General features: G+C 40.7%; 1 protein-coding gene across 2 annotated transcripts in view; it reads right to left on the reverse strand.

Annotated features, from left to right (window-relative positions):
* The window catches only part of SERGEF (secretion regulating guanine nucleotide exchange factor), a 142136-nt gene that overhangs the window by 101672 nt on the left and 20965 nt on the right, over positions 1-19499 (reverse strand). For both annotated transcript variants that reach the window (XM_082284054.1, XM_082284053.1), the window contains exon 9: positions 9916-10073. In XM_082284054.1, coding sequence (XP_082140180.1) covers positions 9916-10073 — 158 coding nt within the window. The remainder of the gene's footprint in view (positions 1-9915; positions 10074-19499) is intronic.

Below are 19499 nucleotides of genomic sequence, written 5' to 3' on the forward strand. Positions count from 1 at the left end.
TAAATGCAAGATGCTGAGGCAGAGATTTGCCTCACAAACCCACAGCAGAGTCCCTTGTATATACACGTGTATACTGAATTAAGCCAGGTGGCCTAAGAGCAACCAATGATACAGTGGGAACTTTGAACAAGCTGCAAGCAGCCAATGTAGGAAGTTACTGCAATGCTTTCCAGGCTTCAATGCAGGAACATTTCTACCACTTCTACCTTTGAGCCAGCCCCCAGCACCTTCCCCAGCAATGACTGTAATGCTAAACTGCAACCTGGACCAGACTTCTGCAGAGACAAATTTGCAGAGCTTTAATATACGACAACCACAGACGAAGAATCAAGATAGCACCTCTGTTCTCCAGCAAACACATTCATTTCACTTGTGTTTCTCACTCACTGAGTTTTCAAAGTGTTCTGAAAGCAACTACAGGGCATAGCTGATGTGCTGAACTCACCACCACAGCTACAACAGCTGAGCCCCAAGTAGTACATTCCCCCCAAGAGAAGGCTAACGGCAGGACTTGCAGGCTCCATCATGCCACCAACACTGCTTGATCTCAGCAGGCTTGTCTGCAGCCAGGAGAAAAACTTCTGCTTGCATGGTATCACAGCAGCCTTGATGATCTAATCCACAGGGAAGACTTCAAAGCCAAATACGAAGACTTCAGTGACAAATTGGAGAAAAGCCATCTCCCTACACAGTTTTCATGGTAAGGAAGAAACACATTTAAACCAAGAATTTGAAATACCCACAATAAAAAAAAAACCTTGTAGAGCTTTTTATCTCACTTCCTGTCCTTATTTTCTGGCAAAATTTTGGAAAAAATCTTGTAACTGTGCTCCCAAAAGTCACAAAGTTGGATTTTTTTTTAATAATCGTAAACCAATTATCATCTAAATGTTATAGATACAGAGCTGTTTACCCTAAAACTGGGTACTCCTTTTTCGTTTTAAATGCATTACCACCGTGAGTAATACATATTTTTAAAAAATCATGATGCCTTTATCTCGTCTTTGTAGTGGTTAAATCCTAAACAAGGAGCAGTAGCAGATCAAGTAGTCAGAGGGAAAAAAAAAATCAAATTCACTGTTTTCTATTTCTGGAATTTACTTTTGTGTGTTGAAGTCATAAACTCTTTCCCAAAAGTACCGAAGAAAAGGATTTTCCTTCATCCACACATTAAAAAGAAAAAAAACACACCACAAAACCATGAGAAATCAAAATAGGAGGCCAAACAGAGGAGATATGAGCAGGGAATAAGTTCCAAGAAGCAAAAATCATATCCTATGTTTGCATCAGAACACAAAACAACACAAAGTACAACATCTTGGCATATACAAAAGCAATAAAGGAATTGCCTAGTTATAGACACCAGCAGTGCGTCTTGTTGTAACTCTTAATCAAATGTTAGACACTGTACTATCATTGTCTGATCTGTTAGACATTGTTACATGGCTTTCATCCCTTCCCCTCAGTATTCTCTTGCGAGGTCCAGCAGAGCCTAGCTTTTTATTATCTAATTTTTTTTTTTCTTCCTGTAGAAATGAACCATGGTCTCAGATTTCCAAGGCTTTAAATGGGTTCACACTTTGGAAATCAACTAACAGTGGAGGCTGCAGGAAAACCTTGACGACTTCAAAAAAATAAAAATAGCTGGACAAAAGGGATTTCCACTGAAGCAATCACCAGTAAGAAATCTGGCTATTTAACACTTGTTAATTTAACACTTACAAGAACAACATTATGCCAAACAATGTTCTGTAAAAAAACCCACATCCTAAATACTCCTTACTGCATCCTGATGCATTTGTTACCAAGGAAAGGATTGTTTACCTTCGTTTTAAACCTGGGAGAGGAAAGAGGAACTGTGAAAATGGGGGCTAAAGTGGCAAACTGCACAAGGAAGCATGTTCAAAATCATACTTCTAAGAAACCATCAATTTTTTCCTCTCTGAGAATGAAATTTTAAAACAAATTATTGTTAAGGTTTTTATTTACTTTTTCTACAACAAAAAAACTGCAAGGCATAGTTTTTTTCAATCTTTGCTGGCATCTGATTACATGCAAAATCCTCTGAATTTATGGAGACCTCAGCAATGAACTGCCAGGAGACCAAGAAAAAACCCTTAGGCAGGTTTTAAGACAGGAGACAGTTTAGCATTTTTGCCCTCATAGGACTAGATGAATCACATTTACTTTTTCTTCCCCTTCCCCCTCCTCCTTCCACAAAAAAGTTCTATTGGTTGAATGCTGGGGCAAAGGCACAGACTGTATTAGACCATCTAAAAAACAGAGTCCAGAAGTAGCTTCTGCCTTTGACAACTTCAGTTTAAATTAGAGCAAGGCAGCCAAGAGGCAAAGGAGATGAGCCACCAGGTGGGAGGACAAACAGGTCCCTGTCACTGAGCGGGCTACCCAGTACAGCAGCCTTGGAAAGCTGCTGTGAGCCACGGCACAGCAACACCTTCAGCACCACAGCAGAAACACAAGTCTCTCCTTGCTGAATCTTTCATTAAACAGGAGCTTTACAATAACTTATTACCTGAGCACAAAGGCTAGAAAGACTGGGAGGGACCAGAGTCTGAGTGACTCGTTGGTAAGTGAAAGCTGGGAACATCAGACAAATACAAACAAACGCCATCACCAGCAGAAAAGCACAAGCACAACCCAGGCTCAAACCAAATCCAAAACCCCTAAATTAAAAGCAAGGAGAAGCAGCCTGTGTGCTGGCACTGCCTCGGTGAGTTTATGGCCCCACAGTGACAAATGGGTTTGAAAGGACCAATGCTACAACACAATGAACAGGCAGGGGTGGCACCACTAAGCTCTCTCCCATCTCGTTCACCTGCAGTAACCTACCCAGTAATGCAATATATTCTCTACCAACAGAATGCAGACTACCTATTAAAGAGTAACTTTTCGGCAGTAACATTCTTCTTAGGGAGACAGAAAAACAATGAACAACTAATGAAGTCACTTCCATTAATACAAAAAAGTAAACCATTAAAAAGACTGTTCGATCAAATTCCTGTGAGGGTAACTTAAATGATGTATTTCTCCTTGACTATTTTTCCCTAAGATTCCTCTCTTATAGAACCTGCCAATAAAATTCATCCACACAACTGAAACAGGAAAGATAAGCAGCATTTACACCAGAAGTTCCTTGACCTAAAGTTCTGGGGTCAGCCAGGTAAAAAACAATTACTCTAACCTCAAATCATCATCATTTTGGCATTATTTTCCCATCCATAAAAGGAGGCATGGATGAGGTTTCTTTGCAGAGAACACTGCAAATTGATAGCTTTGTTCCAGTTCACTACAGTCTCTTATTGATTTCCTCTCGTTTTAGCCTGCACTGATTTGTTAATCCCTTCTCTGTAACAGTCCTAATGATAAATTGAGAATGAAAAACTGCATGCTTTAGGGCCTTTTCCACCAAACTCTAGCTTCAAACCATGTTTTCACTTGCACTTGGAACATGTCCATCTACCCTAGGTTAGATTTGATTCACCTTAAACTAGGGTTGGGTGCATTTTACACTGAAACCTTTCTGCTCAGGCTTCTCATGGATGAACAAGGCAACCAAAATCACCTCACTGTGGCAGAACTGGAATACTGTCACCTTCTCACAGAGACTTTGTCTTAAAACCAAGTACATTTTTTCAGTAATTTTGCAGCACTGCCCACAGTTGATTAGTAAGCATTAACTACACCATGCATCTGAAGGGCATTACTGAGCATTTATGGCATTTGTTGGTGCAAAGAAATCCTTCAGAGGTGCAATGAGCTGGATCACAAGTTGTGTCTAAGCTCAGAGCTGCAGTCATGGTGCAGTTACTAGAAAAACCCATGCAGAAGGATGGGACCCAGCCAGTATTTTTAATTTAAGGAATACATATGAGCATAAAGAGATCAGAGAGTTAAAACAAGGCAACTTAGATGAGTCATTTTGCTACTAATAAGCTCATTAAATAGAGCTGCCAATCTGGTGTCACTGTTAGGGCCTCACTACTGACAGCTGATGCCTGTCTGCACAAGCCATGGCTACTGCTGCAAGTACTTTTAGTCGCTTTCCATTTCCTGTAACTTTCAGGGATCTCCAAGTGAGGTACTCATTTGGAATTCTAACTGCAACACACCACCAAACTGAAAATTAATTTATGAACTATGAAGATTAAGGCTTGCCCACAGTCACATTTGTAACACCTCAGTCATCACATGCTGGGTGGGTCTCCACCTCCTGACTTCATCCCATGTCAGTCCTCTCCTACACCACTCCATCTGTTAGGAAATCGACCTTTCCTGGTCTCCCATACAGATTGCAGAGCAGCCTGGCTCTGGCTGCCACCTCAGTGCTGCAGTACAACCCCAGCAGATCAATTTTGGTCATTTTAAACCAATCCTTATCTGCAAAAGTGATACTTGGAAAGCCTCTAGTTTGTACCCACACAGCATGTGCTCCCTGGCACGCAAAGGCAGCGCGGGAGTTCTCCTTTGCCATTCCCTTGGTGTGACTTTGGTTTCCCATCTCCTTCTCTGCAATGCCAGCTGCAGGGAAATTGGTAGGGGTGGCAGGAAGCACAGCGCTGGGAACCAGTATCACCTCCTCTTTGCTTTCCAAAAATTACAGACCCAGAGCTGGTGAGCTAGGCTCTGCTCAAAACACACTGCTATTCTTAACTTGCAGAAATGACTTCGCTGTGAATGTTAAATGTCTCTCTACCCAGGCCATAAGATACTCTTTACAAACCATGGTCATTTCTTAATGGGATAAGAAAAGCATAGAATAAGTGGGATGGCTACCTAGGCAAAAAGTGGCAATTGGGTTGCAGCAGTTTGGTACTGCTCCCAATTTCCTGCTTAGGGGAATGGCAGAAAGAACTGACTAACCTAAGAAATAAATCCTGTTTCCTCATTGCCTGTGACATGACTGTAAACTCTCAATGTTCTCGCAGTGCTGCCAAGATTAGTGTTACTCTCCTACACAGGGCAGGCAGAGCACACAAACACACCTAACCCAACACAGACTTGCTGCATTTTGTATGCAGACTGCAGTTTCAATCTTCTGTTACATCCTGTTTGGGTTTTTCCCCCCTCTAATAATAATTTCAACAATTTGGTCTCTTATTTTCATCCTTAATTGCAATTTGTCACTCACACAGTGAGCTGTACTCAGAACCCACTTCTCTGTGGCCTTTATTTTCCTTTATTGTCACTTGAAATTAATTGATAAGCCAAGAACTTGATGCAAGAATATTAAAGGGACCATCTCTATATTAAAATTTTCATAACTGCATCTCTAAAACAACATAACAAAATCAATCAAGGAAAATTCAACAATGCCATTTCTCAAAAGAAATGGATCAAGACCGACTCATAAAAGACACCAGTTCATAACAGGAAAAAAACACTGAAAAACTCACAACACACACCAAAGTATTACTTGCTTAGCAAGTGAGAAACTACACATCACTTCAACTTTTTTCTGCATTTACCTCCTTCCCTAACACACAAAGTGGGTTTTTTAAGCAGCTTATTGGATCAGTTACTATACACATATTCTCAAGCTCTGAGCAGTAAAATCTGGTTTAGGAAAGTTCAACTTGTTTCTCTCCCACGAAAATACAAACCTCTCATTCTGAGCATTCAAAATAAAACTTTTAACAGTAGCCAGTCAAACAAGTAAATATTCAAAATCCACACACAGAGCATAGAGATGATATATAATAATATCAGGTTATTTCTTTCAATACCCCTTAGAAGCCTCAACTATAGGTTTACTTACAAAGAGGCCTCTAACAAATTTCCATGATAAGTCAAAAACAGTTGTCATTTTTCTTAAAACCAAAAAGTTCAATTTTCAATATTATTGTGACTATATGTTAAGGTAATAATGTCTATACATTAATCTATCAGTTATATAAGCAATTAATTGTCCTCATACAGATAACTTAGATTGGTCTTGTAGGCAGCTGCTTAACAATTCGCAACATGAATGGGGAAAAGGAAGAAAAACAAGAATATGCTAAAACCAAAGCGATCTTTCAAACACTTAAACAAAAATGACATCTTACTGCAACTGCACTGAAAAGAACAGCAATAACCTTTGACTGCAAGAGCCATAAGAATGTGGGTATTCATGTCATTCCCTGAAAAAAAGGAACCATACAGTGGCTCCAAAGCACTCTGTATTGCACAGGATGAACATGCACATTGGAACCATGGACCACAGCAGGATCAGGATAAACACAGTAGGCACATGTTGTCACGAGTCTATCAGTTATTTTCATTCCCTGACACAACTGGTCCCTATATCCATCATCAAGATTCAATTTGAGTGATGGTTATTTTTTAATTTCCTAACTGAAATTTCAGAGATCCCTCCTCAGAAAACTGTGATCTAGCACAGCTTGCTTTGAGTAGAAAAGGACATGATGAAAACATAGCTCCATGTGAAGCCATGCATATCCAAAATAACTGCAGCCCTTCCTTCCATCCAGCTTAGCAAGAAACATTCAGCACTGCACAGACACTTCTCACTTGTTTATTGCTGCAGCAAATGTTTGCTGCAACGTGAATGACATGCTGAACATACCACAAACAGTAGAACGATAGCTATTAAAGCCAAAAATATCAAACAGACTGGAAAAGCATTTTGACAAGGAGGAAACATTAAACAGGATCTTTGTAGCATTTGCTAAATACAGAGACTCATCATATTTCGGGCCATTTGTATTTAATTGTCCTTTCATCTGAAGAGCGGTGGATGAATGCGCAGCAGATGAGTCAGATGTTCTGAAGAGGTCCCATCAAGGACGCCCCACAACACAACAGCACTGCCTGAAAAATGCCTCACACAACAACTTCCCAGTGCCTTAGCCTATTCCATGGTGGTTATGCACTGAAGCACCGAGAAGAAAACAGCAAATAGCCCTGCAGTGGCAAAATGCAAGAACTTTAGACACATTCAACACCAGGAACCTCCAATGCTTTTAAACCTACCAGGAAGACACTCAGATTAGTGGATAATTATCCAAAACTCAGGCTTTTGTTCCTCCTTTGCTTCAGTTTACAGGAAAAAAGTGCTCTTATTTCTCAGGGGGAATGTTTTCAGTTGAAGTCAAACTCACAGTGGAATAGGTCACTCACAACACTTCAAAAATCAGGTTTTGAAGTGGCAGACACAGACATTATAACAGTGTCAGTTCAAAGAAAGGAGAATCCCTGGTCTTTGGTGGAGAAAGTAGGCAAGCCATGGGCATTGAGACAAGGAGCAACACAGGAGGTTAAATCTACTGCGCTGTCCTTGAGGTAAACTCATGTGTCTTTTATACTGTCCTCTAATCCTTAGATTAGTTTCTCCACTTTGGCTTTAACAATATTAACTGAAGTGCAGAGGCAATCAGCAGACCACAGCTTTGCCAGAAATTCAGTTGAATCATTAAAAGTGATTTATAAAAATAGACCATGAATAAAAATCATGAATCGTAATCCTCAACTGTTAAACTGTCTCTCTGCATCAAACACAAAAACTGGAATTGTTAATTCAAGGTAAACATGGAAAAGAACTCTATATTCCTTTCACTTCATCTCTCAAATCAAATCCCATCTCCATATGACAACAAATGGAAAAAGGGATAGCTTGTGTGTTAACAAAGAGCAGCTCACTCTACATAGCCTACATACTGCAATTTCATGCATTTTCAAATATAAATTCTAGCTTTGACATTATTTCATAATCTTGAAGTGAAACAATTTAGGTCCTTATTATCTGTTTTTCTTTTCTCATCAACACAGCTCCTCCTAGGATGCAGATGATCCTCCTAAATCATCTTCGTGCTGTTATCTCTGCAAAGAATGATGTCTGCTCCAGAACACTGCCATTGCTAATCACTCAAATCAGGTCTCTCACAGGTCTATAAGGAGGAACAGTGCTGAGGGCAGCAGAATAAAGATGAGATTGTTGTTTCTCTTTCTTTTCAAGGAATGTATCTGAATACATTCCTTCACTTTCATGGATCACTTGTCCTGCCAAGGATAAGTTTCCCTGTGCAAAAGCTGCAGCTGCCTTAGCTTTGTATTGTTCGAGAAATGACAGAACAATGTACTTGAGGCACTGCACACAGCACAGATGAAAAACAGTAAGAAGCAGATTCAGAAATGGAGCCGTCTATACATAACGAATGACAACAACTAGGGACACCCATGCCAAAACGGGTAAGAAAGCTGTCTGAGACTCAGAGGAGTTAAAAGTGACTAAACATTAGTGCAGCATCATAGGCTCTGGAGCCCCAGCCAGGGTCCCTCAGGATGGCATCCCTTCCCTCCAGCACAGCACAGCTTGATGTCATTGGCAAACTTGCTGAGGTTGCCCTCAATCCCACTGTCCATGGCACTGACAAACAATGCTGAGGAACACCACTCCTCCCTGGTCTCCAGGTGGACGTTAAGCCCTTGACCTCAACCCCATGATTGCAAAGATCCAGCCAGTTTTTTATCCACTGAGTCATCCACACATCAAATCCATGTCTCTCCAGTTTACAGACAGGATGTCACGTGGGAAAGTGCTTTGCACAAGTCCAGGCAGATGATGTCAGTTGCTCTTCCCTCATCTACCAATGCTTTAAGCCCATCACAGAAAGCCACCAGATTTGTCAGGCTGGTGACCGAATTTGCCATGCTGAAGCCATGTTGGCTGTCACCAATCACCTCCTTATCTTCCAGGTGCCTTAGCATAGTTTCCAGGAGGATCTGTTCCATGATCTTGCCAGGCACAGAGGTGAGACTTACCAATCTGTAGTTCCCCCGGTCTTCCTTATTTCACTTTATTAAAATCAGGGTTATGTTTCCCTTTTTCCAGTGGGAATTTCACTAAACTGCCACAGCTTCTCAAGTATGATGGATGGTGGCCTAGCCAATTGCTCTGTCAGTTCCCTCAGGACCACAGATATATCACATCAGGCCCCATGGACTTGTTCACCTTCAGGTTCCTTAAATGGTCTCAAACCTGATCTTCTCCAGGAGTAAGCAGTGCTTCACTTTCCCTGTCCCTGCCTTTGCCCTCTGCAACTTGGGCCATGTGGCTGGAGAACTTTTGGGTTGGTTGGTTGCTTGTAACCTTTTTTAGAACAAGGTCACTCGTCAGAAGTTTCACAGGTTCTCTTTATGCCTTGCTAAAGTTTAATGCCCTGGATAACTACGCTCTGAGAGTGGCACCTGGACACACCATTAATCTGATTTTAAGCCAACAAGGCTGCACCTTTAACAAAGTCCACCTTCTGCCACCTGTTCTCCCATCTCAGCTTTCCTGAACATGTCCCCTTCTTCACTCACCCTACAACTCAAACTGGAGACTTCTCAAGGAGCACAAGAGGTCAAGAGTAAGCATGGCGGGCAGACGTTCTGGATGAGTCAATTACATGTCTCAAACACATCACAGCTTTTTGTTCCTGCCCCCACAGTACTGGGAATTTCCATTCTCCTCAGCTGCAATACAAGCCAGAACTGTTCATATGGCTGTGCAAGCCTGCCCCCTGGATCAGAGGGACCACCAGTTGTGATTTGTGAGGTGCTGGTCTGGAGTTTCAGACAGAAGTAGTGCCACACCCGGGCAAAGTCCCACCTCCTCTGTTCAGCTGCACTGCAGGCACAACTTACACCTGCACACATTGATACTTGAGAGAACTTAGAATCTTTTGCTAATGGTAAAGCTGATTCCACCAAGGAAAAAAATCAGTTCCTGAATGCAAAAGCCTTTTAAAAGAAATAATTGAATCTTATTAATTTCTGAGCTTACAGGAAGAGCAAGCAAGGGCTTGTGCTGCAGCATTTGGAAGGGTTCTATCAGGACACTGTTCTGATTATTTTAATGCACAAAAAAAAAAAAAGGGGGGGGGGAGTGGAAATGGTAATTTTCTTCTTTACCTGAAATGCTCCATTTAGGCAAGGAACCGAAACAGGGATGTTACACAACAGCTCCAAGCAGTGCTCAGAGGCCGTGCTCTGCTGCCCACTGGGAACCACCGCGTGCCTTCCAAGCTGTCTGTAGTCCGCTCTGCCCCAGGTGAACACCTTGCCAGCTTCTAAACACAAAACACATTTCAACATTACTTATTCACCAAGTTCTTGAAACATGTGGGTGCCAATTCAATACCAGAACTTTTTAATGCATCTTATCTACAGCTTCAAAAGCTTGGTGAAAACTTATTTCTGGGAACAGAAGGAAAAAAAAAACCACATTAAAAACTAGCTGAAGATATTATGCTATACTTCTATGTAGCTACTCATTCTTCATTAACTTGTTTTCTAGCAGAATAACATCTAGATGGTGGCCTGAGCTGTAAATAAAACCATGTCAGTAAAGCTGCATAACCTGGATATTCTGCATACAATAAATACACTTTGGTTATACAAATGGCGTATTTTAGGTTAAGAGAAGCACACACAAAACCACTTACTCTGACACACAAAAGATTATAGAAAAGATAATTATTTCCTATTCCCATTTTGCCATAGACAATTCATTGCATGACCTGCATTGAACAGGGTTTATGTTTTCCTGATAGAAGTTATCTTCTATCACTACTATTGTTAGCAGAGCAATAGCCCTCAGGAGACAGCTGGTTAGGCAGGAACACCACCACAACTGCCACTAAGCATTGGAAATGCACTGGTTTGCTTTCACAGGGATCACACTTTGGCCAAGGAAAGGTAACTTTAAATGAAATCAGCACGATATGGCTCACCCTTCTCTCCAAGGGTTATTTTACCAAGTTCACTGCTGCAGGACTGACACCCAAAACACCACTCTCCAGTATGGACAACATCCAAAAAGCAATGCTTCTTACCTTTGCTTTCCTTGAATTAAAAAAAAAAAACCCAAACAAACATACAAAGTAACAGCTTTATTTTCTTAATGAAGTGACTAGATCCCTGAAGGTAAGCCATGAAAAGCTGCCCCTTCTGGGCTTCCAATTAAAAAAGTTATATATACACAGCATAAGTTAAAGCCCTCAACTTGGTTTTAACTAGAAGCATCAACCCACATTCCAGCCCAGAAAGAAACCTGCAATGACCTTGAGTTATGTACATGCTTCAGCCAAGCCTCAAACTGCTCTCTGGAGCTGAACTCAAGTCATCAAGTTCGTAGGCCAGAAGATGGGGATCTGGGGAAAATACATCCAGTCCAGGGAGTCAGCTTGAACACACACCTCTCACTGTCAGTCATGCACACCCCACTGAGGGGTCGGGCACAGGGGGTATGGTCACACCACCCAAAGGTGACGCCTGGGGATTTTCTAAACAGATGCCAAAACACAAACCCTTGGCAATCTGAACACCTCCCTTTTCCTTAGGGTGCTGCTAAACTGTCTTGAAAGGGACACAGGTGGGCACAGCTGGTTTGTGGAGTTTAAGGTGATAATGCATTTTGTAAATAAACTGGAAACCTCAGTTCATTTATAGGAGAAGTACATGCATTTTCCTTGGAAATCTGCTGGCAGTGGTATCTTTCACTCCAATCACTGCAAGTTTTTCAGATGCATTCTCTCAGTTCCCTGATAATGCTTCCCCTAAAATAATTAAGTGATAAAATTAGTTGTCATTCTCTCTCAAGGGCACAAAGCTTTTCCTCCTTTGCAGGTTCCTAGCAGTTCAGGGAGAAGCTGGAAATGCTCACATACTACATTCAATACAAGTGAGGTCTTTTAACACAGTAGCTACATTTTGTTAGGTTAAAGGATAAAAAAAAATTTCATTAAGAGAAGTACAAGTGTATCTTAGATTAGGAAGACAGTTTGAGGTTTAAAAAACATGCTTGTTCTGAAGTTAGCATATTTACTTTGCAATTTATATAGATCTCTGCTAAAAACATCTGCAGCTGCAAAAATGAACATAGCAAATTTAAATATAGACTAAGCTTCAGGCTTTTACATCAGACCAGGTTATTGCACTTCTACAGAACCCTATTAGTGGACTGGGAAAGGATAGGCAGGCTGCTCTATTTTATATTAACTACAGGAACTGAAACTCAGTTTTATGAAATCTAAAGCCAGAAAGAATTTCTGTAACATCTAGTTAGATCATTAATATACCACAGGCTCTCAAGCCCTACCCAGACATTGCTGTATTGATCCCAAGGACTACAGCTGAATTAAAGCATTTCAGCTCTCAGAAGCCAGAAGTATCAAGTGCCACAGGCAAAAACATCAGCAAGCTGCAAGGCCTCTGAAAAGGAAAGCTTTGAATTGATAATACAGACCCAGATCCTCACACGTAGTCTGCAGCACCATCCTTACAAAGAGGCAACAACAGTTTCTCTCAACTCTACCTTTTGGGGGAAAAAGCTCCTTCCTCAAACAAATCTGATGCTCTGTCTGGACCCAGACATGAAAAAGAAACACCAGCCACTCACGTAAAAAAAATGAACCCTTTGCACCCTCCCATCAGGGTACTACTCCAGTGGAACTGAGAACTGCAAGCATATATGGAAGATTAAAACAGCAACAATGCTTAGCTACAACAAAACACCTTCCACAGATTCTATTTTCTTTCACTTGACAAGCCAGCAAAGAAACACTTACCATGCAAAACCAAACAGAACCCTTAGGAGAATGTAAACTGTTTCTGTAAAATGTGAATGTAAAGTGTTTCCGATTACAAACACAGACCACTGCAATTAACTTTTTCTTTTTTGCCACAATAAGGGAAACTAGTTTCACGTGGTTATTAGTACTCAAGCATGGAGAACAATAATTTAAAAATATTATAGCCAGATAAATTAATTTTTGCTTTTAGGAAGAATTTAAGAATTAATTTAGTTAAGATTAGTTAAGCAACCAGTTCCTTCTCACTGCTCATCAATGCAGTTCTCAGTACTTACTGAGAGACATTCCTTCTCCAGACTTGTTCCTGTTTGCTGAGCATTCCCCATTCCATGCTCAGACTCCTGCTAATAGTCAATCATTTCTATTTTTCAGCCAAAAAACATCTGCCTAGGGGTCCTTTAAAAAAACCAAAAAACCCCAAAGTACATAAATCTGTCTTTTCTGTGAGAGAAACTAACAGAAGCTGATTTAGATGTGCCTTTTCTATGAAATACTGATTATACTTTCAGCAAACAAACAAAAAAACCCCAGTCTCAAGTGGAAATTTCAGGCTGAGGCAAACACCAATGCATGGAAAATTCCGCCAAAGGTTAAAGTCTCGTCAAAATCCTCAGGAAAAGAAAGCACTGAGCTATGACAGAAAGCATTGAGCAATTGTAATGAGAGATATTGCTACTGTGCTGCTTATAAAATAGATGGTATTTTAAAATGTTCTAAGAATATTTGAGAAAAAGACATTAGTCATACAGAGTAAGGAGGTTGCAGGATGAATTACTTAAGAATGAAGGGTGATATAACAAGGAGTGTTGGTCTAATATTAGACTAGGACAGATTTTAATTAGAAGTCAAGAAAACATACACAGTGATGAGTCTACTGGACAGAGTACATCAGCCATGGAAGTGGCTGAGACATCAGACAATGTGATATTTCATAGCAGACTCTATGCAGGAAGAGGGCACACAAAAGGCAGGAGTTATCTCTACAACTTGCATAAAAGAAAGAAGTGTATAGTATTGAAAAGCTCTTCCAGTCCTTCTGAGATACTAGCAATGCTTCCTAAGACCTGGATCTTGCCATGTTCTGAGCATGGAGGCTCCAATTCCAAAAGGCACTTCAGCTCCTCTACTGTGAACATCCACATTGTCCCAGATGACTGTGTACCAACTGTTCATTTTTTCACCAGGCAAATGCTACATCAAAATAAAGTCCAGAGGGTTCAACACCATTTGAAATTAATGAGTAAGAAATATAAATCCATGCACCCTGTGTTATTCCAGTTTACAGCCTGAATGAACCACACAGTACAGGAGGTCAGAAAGCTGAAAAAAAAAAAAAGACAAAGGGGAGATGATTTTTAAGAAAAACTTTCTAACAGCTCCTTAAGTAAACAACACAAACAACAGTATGCTACATTGTTTGAGATTCTACATGATCATGCAGATCTGGTTTGCTCGTGCTCTTTGAACTGTAGACACAGCAGTCTGCATCAGTGTACACACAGCAGCAAATCACCCAAAACACATGCTCACGTCCCTCACAGAATACAGATGAGGGTACATACATATTCAAGGACTTGAATACAAACCACTGTCTGAAAGGTTCCTCTGCATTTTCTTCACATCATCCTTCTGCCCTCATGTATAACAAAGCACAGACAGTTGAGAATGTCCTCAAAATTACAAGTTCACAGCCTTCAGAGTACTGCAAATCTAGCAACACTGCATAAAGCACTTCTAGTTGCTTCCTGCCTGACAGTGTAGCTTTTCCTGTGCTGTTTTATGCTGCTACAGAGGCTGTAGAGCATGTCATTTTTCCCTTTTAGCACTTTTTTTAATCAATCTGCTCAGCCATATAAGTGGAAAGAATTAGCAATAAAAAAAAAATAAGTACGTTAGTTTTAAAAACAGGTTGACTGTTTCTCAGTAAAACAGAACAGACAAACAGGCACATTAAAATTTACTTATTTTCACTAGACTCAAATTTATCTTTATATCAATTTTCCTGTTTTAAGGTAATATCATGCACTAGTGTTATCTCCTTGAAGTCTCTATTTAGTACCCAGGCAAGCTTTGAACTATCCTTCATAAATGCTAGATGAAAAGAGTTCATCTAGGCTATCTCAGTTCATGGCTGCATTAATGATTACTTTTCAAATGAACTCTGGATATTTGCACTGAATGCTTAATCTCAGACTTGAAATATGAAGTTCTATATAAAATTCCTAATGCCTCCTTTCACATAAAAATTCGCAGGAGCAGGCATTAAAAATTGACATTTAGAGGCTGCCTCTTGCCTCCTCCCTGCCCTACACAGAGCAACACTTCTCCCACATCTACAGATCTCTGCTGTCCTTCAGAAAACCACTGATGTCCTTCAACCATTCTGAGAAACTTCCTCATCTACTGAGAAACAGCCCTTGTGCAGGGCAATCTAACAGAAAAACATTCATCCATCCACCCTTAACTCCTTCTTGGCTGAAGACTGCGTTAATTCAGCAGCTGGAAAGCAGGCACCCCCACACCTGCAGCCTAACACCTGTACCTGTGCATGGTCTCCGTGCAAAGCAGAGTTATCTGTTCTGAGAAAGGTTTAAATGATTCTCTTATACAAGAGTTCAGTGTACCAGAGCTGTCCACATCCCTTCACACATCTCCTCTCCATGACCTCCTTACAAACTTCTGCAGCTTCATGTAATAGGGCGCACTCCTGAACTTTTTTCCATATTCATTCATAACAGCTGTTAAGAATGTATGACTAAAACACAAATCTTTGCACAGTATTGAGGTCATGCATCATCAGGAAAGTTCAAACAAAGCAGCAAAAGCATTTCAGGGATGACAGCAACAGAAAACTAGAGATATTTCCATTGCCACTTTCAGCCTTCTGCAGTCACAGGCTGCAATACACAGGTTCAGAACAGCCCACAGAGCATTCACACAACAAGCTGCAGTTCACAGGGGTTTCCAAGCACTCTGTGAAGAGATTTAAACCTGCAACAAAAGGCCACAAGTGCCACAGGAAGAGAACCATAAGGGCATCACCAGTCCTCCTGTAACAGCTATGGATTTGCCAGTGAGAACTCCTATACTCATCAAGTGGGCCAAAGATTCCTGCCATTCCAAGCTATATCAGATGTTCCCAAACCTGGTGATGAAATTTAATCACAGGCATGTGGGCAAGACAAATCAACAAGGGATTTCACACCACTACAAGCAGAGGCTCATCTGTGATTCAGCAAACAACTGGGTTCTCACTGTGACCCATTCCTACTGCTAAGGGAAAAAAAAAAAAAGAGAAAAAGGAGAAAATCATCCAGTCTTCTTCCAGAGCCTCCTGGAGATATCAAAATATTGAACACCCAAGGACTTGTATGAACACATAATATAATGGAAAATACTCAGCTAAGCAGGTGAAGCTTTGAGGATGTGTGAAACTCACCAAGAGAAGACACCAAGACCATGACAGTCTTTAAAACAGACTAAAATGTTCAGAGCACAGAGCGAGAGTTCCTTAGGCAATAGTTTACACCAAGAAACTTTGGACCCAAACAGTTTTCTCCCCACTAGGCCACCTGCATTCACTGTGCTTGAATTAATTGTGACTGGGAAGGTAAACTAAGCCAAGGAATTGATCGGGCTGAAAAACAGCCTTGGGAAATGGGAGCTTGGCTACCACAAATATTGCTAAAGGCAGTGCTGTATTAAATCAATTTAATATTCCATATGACAGACTAGACATAGCTTGCAATTTCCATGACATGCTAAGTTTGTCATGCACTTTACCAACAGATCCATATTTACCAGCACTTTGGATATCTTTAAACATCTAAACAGCTTTGACTTTCATTCGTTAAAAACCAGGCATACTCCTCCTTTCCACTGTTGACCAAGTCACATCTCAAGATAGGCAATGCTCAGTTAATGGGATTATTCACATACTTAAACAGCATGCTTCACTGCTTTGAAAGACTGAACAATAACTCTCAATATGGCAAATTCCAGGACTTTCCAGTTGCCTTGGAAGCCCTGTCTCTGGTTCAGGTTTTAGATGGGATAAAAACCCTTTTCCTTTTAGAGGAGAGACTGGAAACATGAAGTACCGCACAAAGCTCTGGATAAACCACAGGAAAAACTAAAATGTTACCATTTAAATGCATGTGAAGTTGTGTTCATACTGCTGATATCAAACAGATATGAGATCTTGGCTGAAAAAAGAAAATGGGAGGGGAACATCATGAAATCCATGCAACCGTGAAACAAAGCTGGGGAAGACGGCTGGGGGCAAAGGTAGATTTTAAAGCACCTAACAGACTTTGCATTCATCCTGCAAGGTGAGAAAATTCCCTCCTTGTTTCCCTCCACTCATGATTAGAGAGTCATGACTGCCTCACCAGCTGCGCCTCTGGCTTATTTTAAATTCAAACTACGATACATATCTCACTTTTAGTCTTTTAATAGCAATGCCTTAAAATGCAGATTGCTGGCTAAATTTAGTTACATGATTAAAAACAAATCTAACTCATCTCTACCCAGCAAACAGAACTGCTGCATTCAAGGTTCAATAGAGGACTTAACTCTTCAACTAAAAACAAAGTCCTAACAAAAAGAAGGAAATAAAAGAAAATCAAAGCACAATTTGGTGATGTCTCCAAAAAAGCAAGATGCATAAAACATTAACCAGCTATGGAAAACTATCTGCAAATGCACCATAGTATACCATAGGGTTTTTGTTCAGTACTTCTGCAAATAAATTCTGCACTATGCTACTACAGCAGTATGAGTCATACACTTTTACTGACATTCTATATTTATATCTCCATGCCCTTCTGCACTGTTACATGCTTCCTTCCATACAGGCCTCTCTAACCTGGAATTTCCTTCCTTCTGCAGCTGAGCATCTCTTCTTCTAACATCCCCCAGAAAACTGAATAGACATTCAGTTCTTTCTGGACACCATTCTGGAAAAATAACACCCTTGAAGTATAATAATATGCTGCGTGTGCTTTTATTTGTTTCCAATTATTTTATTGTGTCTGATTTCCTAATCTTTTGTCTATAAAAGGACTGCTTAGGTCTTTATCCCCTTTGAGGCAAGGTCCAGGTCCTGTTTCATTAGACTTAACGCAGTACAGTACTACAGAAAATCTTATTCAGAGATTACAAGTTACAACACAGGCATATTTTCTAGATAATTTCATGAAAAGCATTCCCTCTAGCTCCAGTGTTGCAAATATTTGTGAATCTGCCTAATTTGGAGAAAGCAAGCAAGCCTGCCACTCTCAATATCCCGTCGCATCTGAGCCTCAGAAGGAACTGGTATGTGTCTACAAGAGATAAACAAAGGGAAGGTAATTAAGTTCCCAGTGCTAATATTTACCTTGTTAAAAGACTCTAGGGCGTGCTGTGGAAAGGCAGGCACAGAAATAGCAACAGAATTGCTTTGGAATGGCAGCCTGAAGGAGAACTGGGCTTTTTCACTGCTGTCCACAAGATGCGTTCCCAATAATCAGAGATCAGTTGCACAAGAGATTTCACTAGATAACAAGCCTCAGACATGCATGATTCTGAAGAGGCACAACATCTACAAAGAAATAGAAAGCATTACAGAAATAAAGTGTTAGAATAGCAATCCTGGGATTTGCTAAGTGGCTTGAACTTCCTCAGTCACTCCAGAAGCAGCTGAGTTCTACATCCAATGGAGTTCAACCCTAACTATGCACTGTTTTAAAGAAATAAAGTACAAAGAACAGAACAGTACCACAAATCCAACAATGGCACCTCCAGAGCCTCCCAGGAGATCACCCGCCTTGTTAGGAGTCAGAATCATTAGAACAGCTACTACAATTGCCTAAGAGTGGGCTGTGCACCTCAAATAACGAGCAGTGTTCCCACTGACAGGGGGAACAAAACAGTCTAAAAGAGGATGGGAAGGAAAATTCATACCCTTTGAAGTCAAGAGATGAATAATGAGCAATAAGGTGATGTATTCTCTCTGGAATATCATCCCAATTTCTCCCTCCACCCACAAGAAAGTTTGAGAGTTGGGCAAGGGGGTGGAGGAAGAAATAAAAAACCACAACACAAGATTCCACCTATGTATGGCAAGGTGCTTAACATCGAGGGGAGTGCAGGGAGAGAGTGGACAAGGGTGTAAATGGTTGCCTAATGGTGAAAGCATCCAAATACCACTTATGCCCTGAAAAAAATCCATCATATATAAGGGGACACTATCCAGCTAGCAGAGTTCCCTTCAACTCCTGACTTCTTGTTCCAGCTCAGACCTCTAACTCATTAGAACTCACATACTAAGAGACTGTGTCTATGCCTCTTAACATTGTGAGGTATTTTCAGCATTTCAGAGCCACAGGCACAGAGCACGGGCAAGTCTAAAAATTTAGAAACATTTTAGAAATGTTACCAATGACTGCAATGCAAGTCCATCCTGCAAGGGAATCTGAAATTCCCAGCCAAGAGGGAATGATGCTGGGTGAGATTTACTTCTGATGCTCACCCAGTGAAGCAACAGCTGTCCACAACCACCTCTATACAGCTACAACATCTGTACCTCCTTGCAGTGCCAGCACATCTATGTTTAAGAATTACCTAAGTGTGTGTATGAACAGGGTTGTAATGTAAGTATTGATGTGCTATGCTGCCTGTTACCAAGAGGGGTTTAGGTTTTAAGGTGAGAGAGGGGAGAAATAAGAGAACTTTTCTTATTAGGAGTAAGGGAGGGACAGCAATGAAGAACAAAAAGCTCCTGTTTTTTCAATACCTTCTTTTCTCTGATGTTACAATGGATATTGATCAAAAGAAGCAGTATCCTCCTATTCATGCTTCACAGATGACAGGGAGATAGAGCAGCTTCTGAAGAAACCGTGAGTTTTCTCCTGTGCTAAAACA

Source organism: Coloeus monedula (assembly GCF_965178545.1).
Source record: "Coloeus monedula genome assembly, chromosome: 6".
In the NCBI taxonomy this organism is placed as follows: domain Eukaryota; kingdom Metazoa; phylum Chordata; class Aves; order Passeriformes; family Corvidae; genus Coloeus; species Coloeus monedula.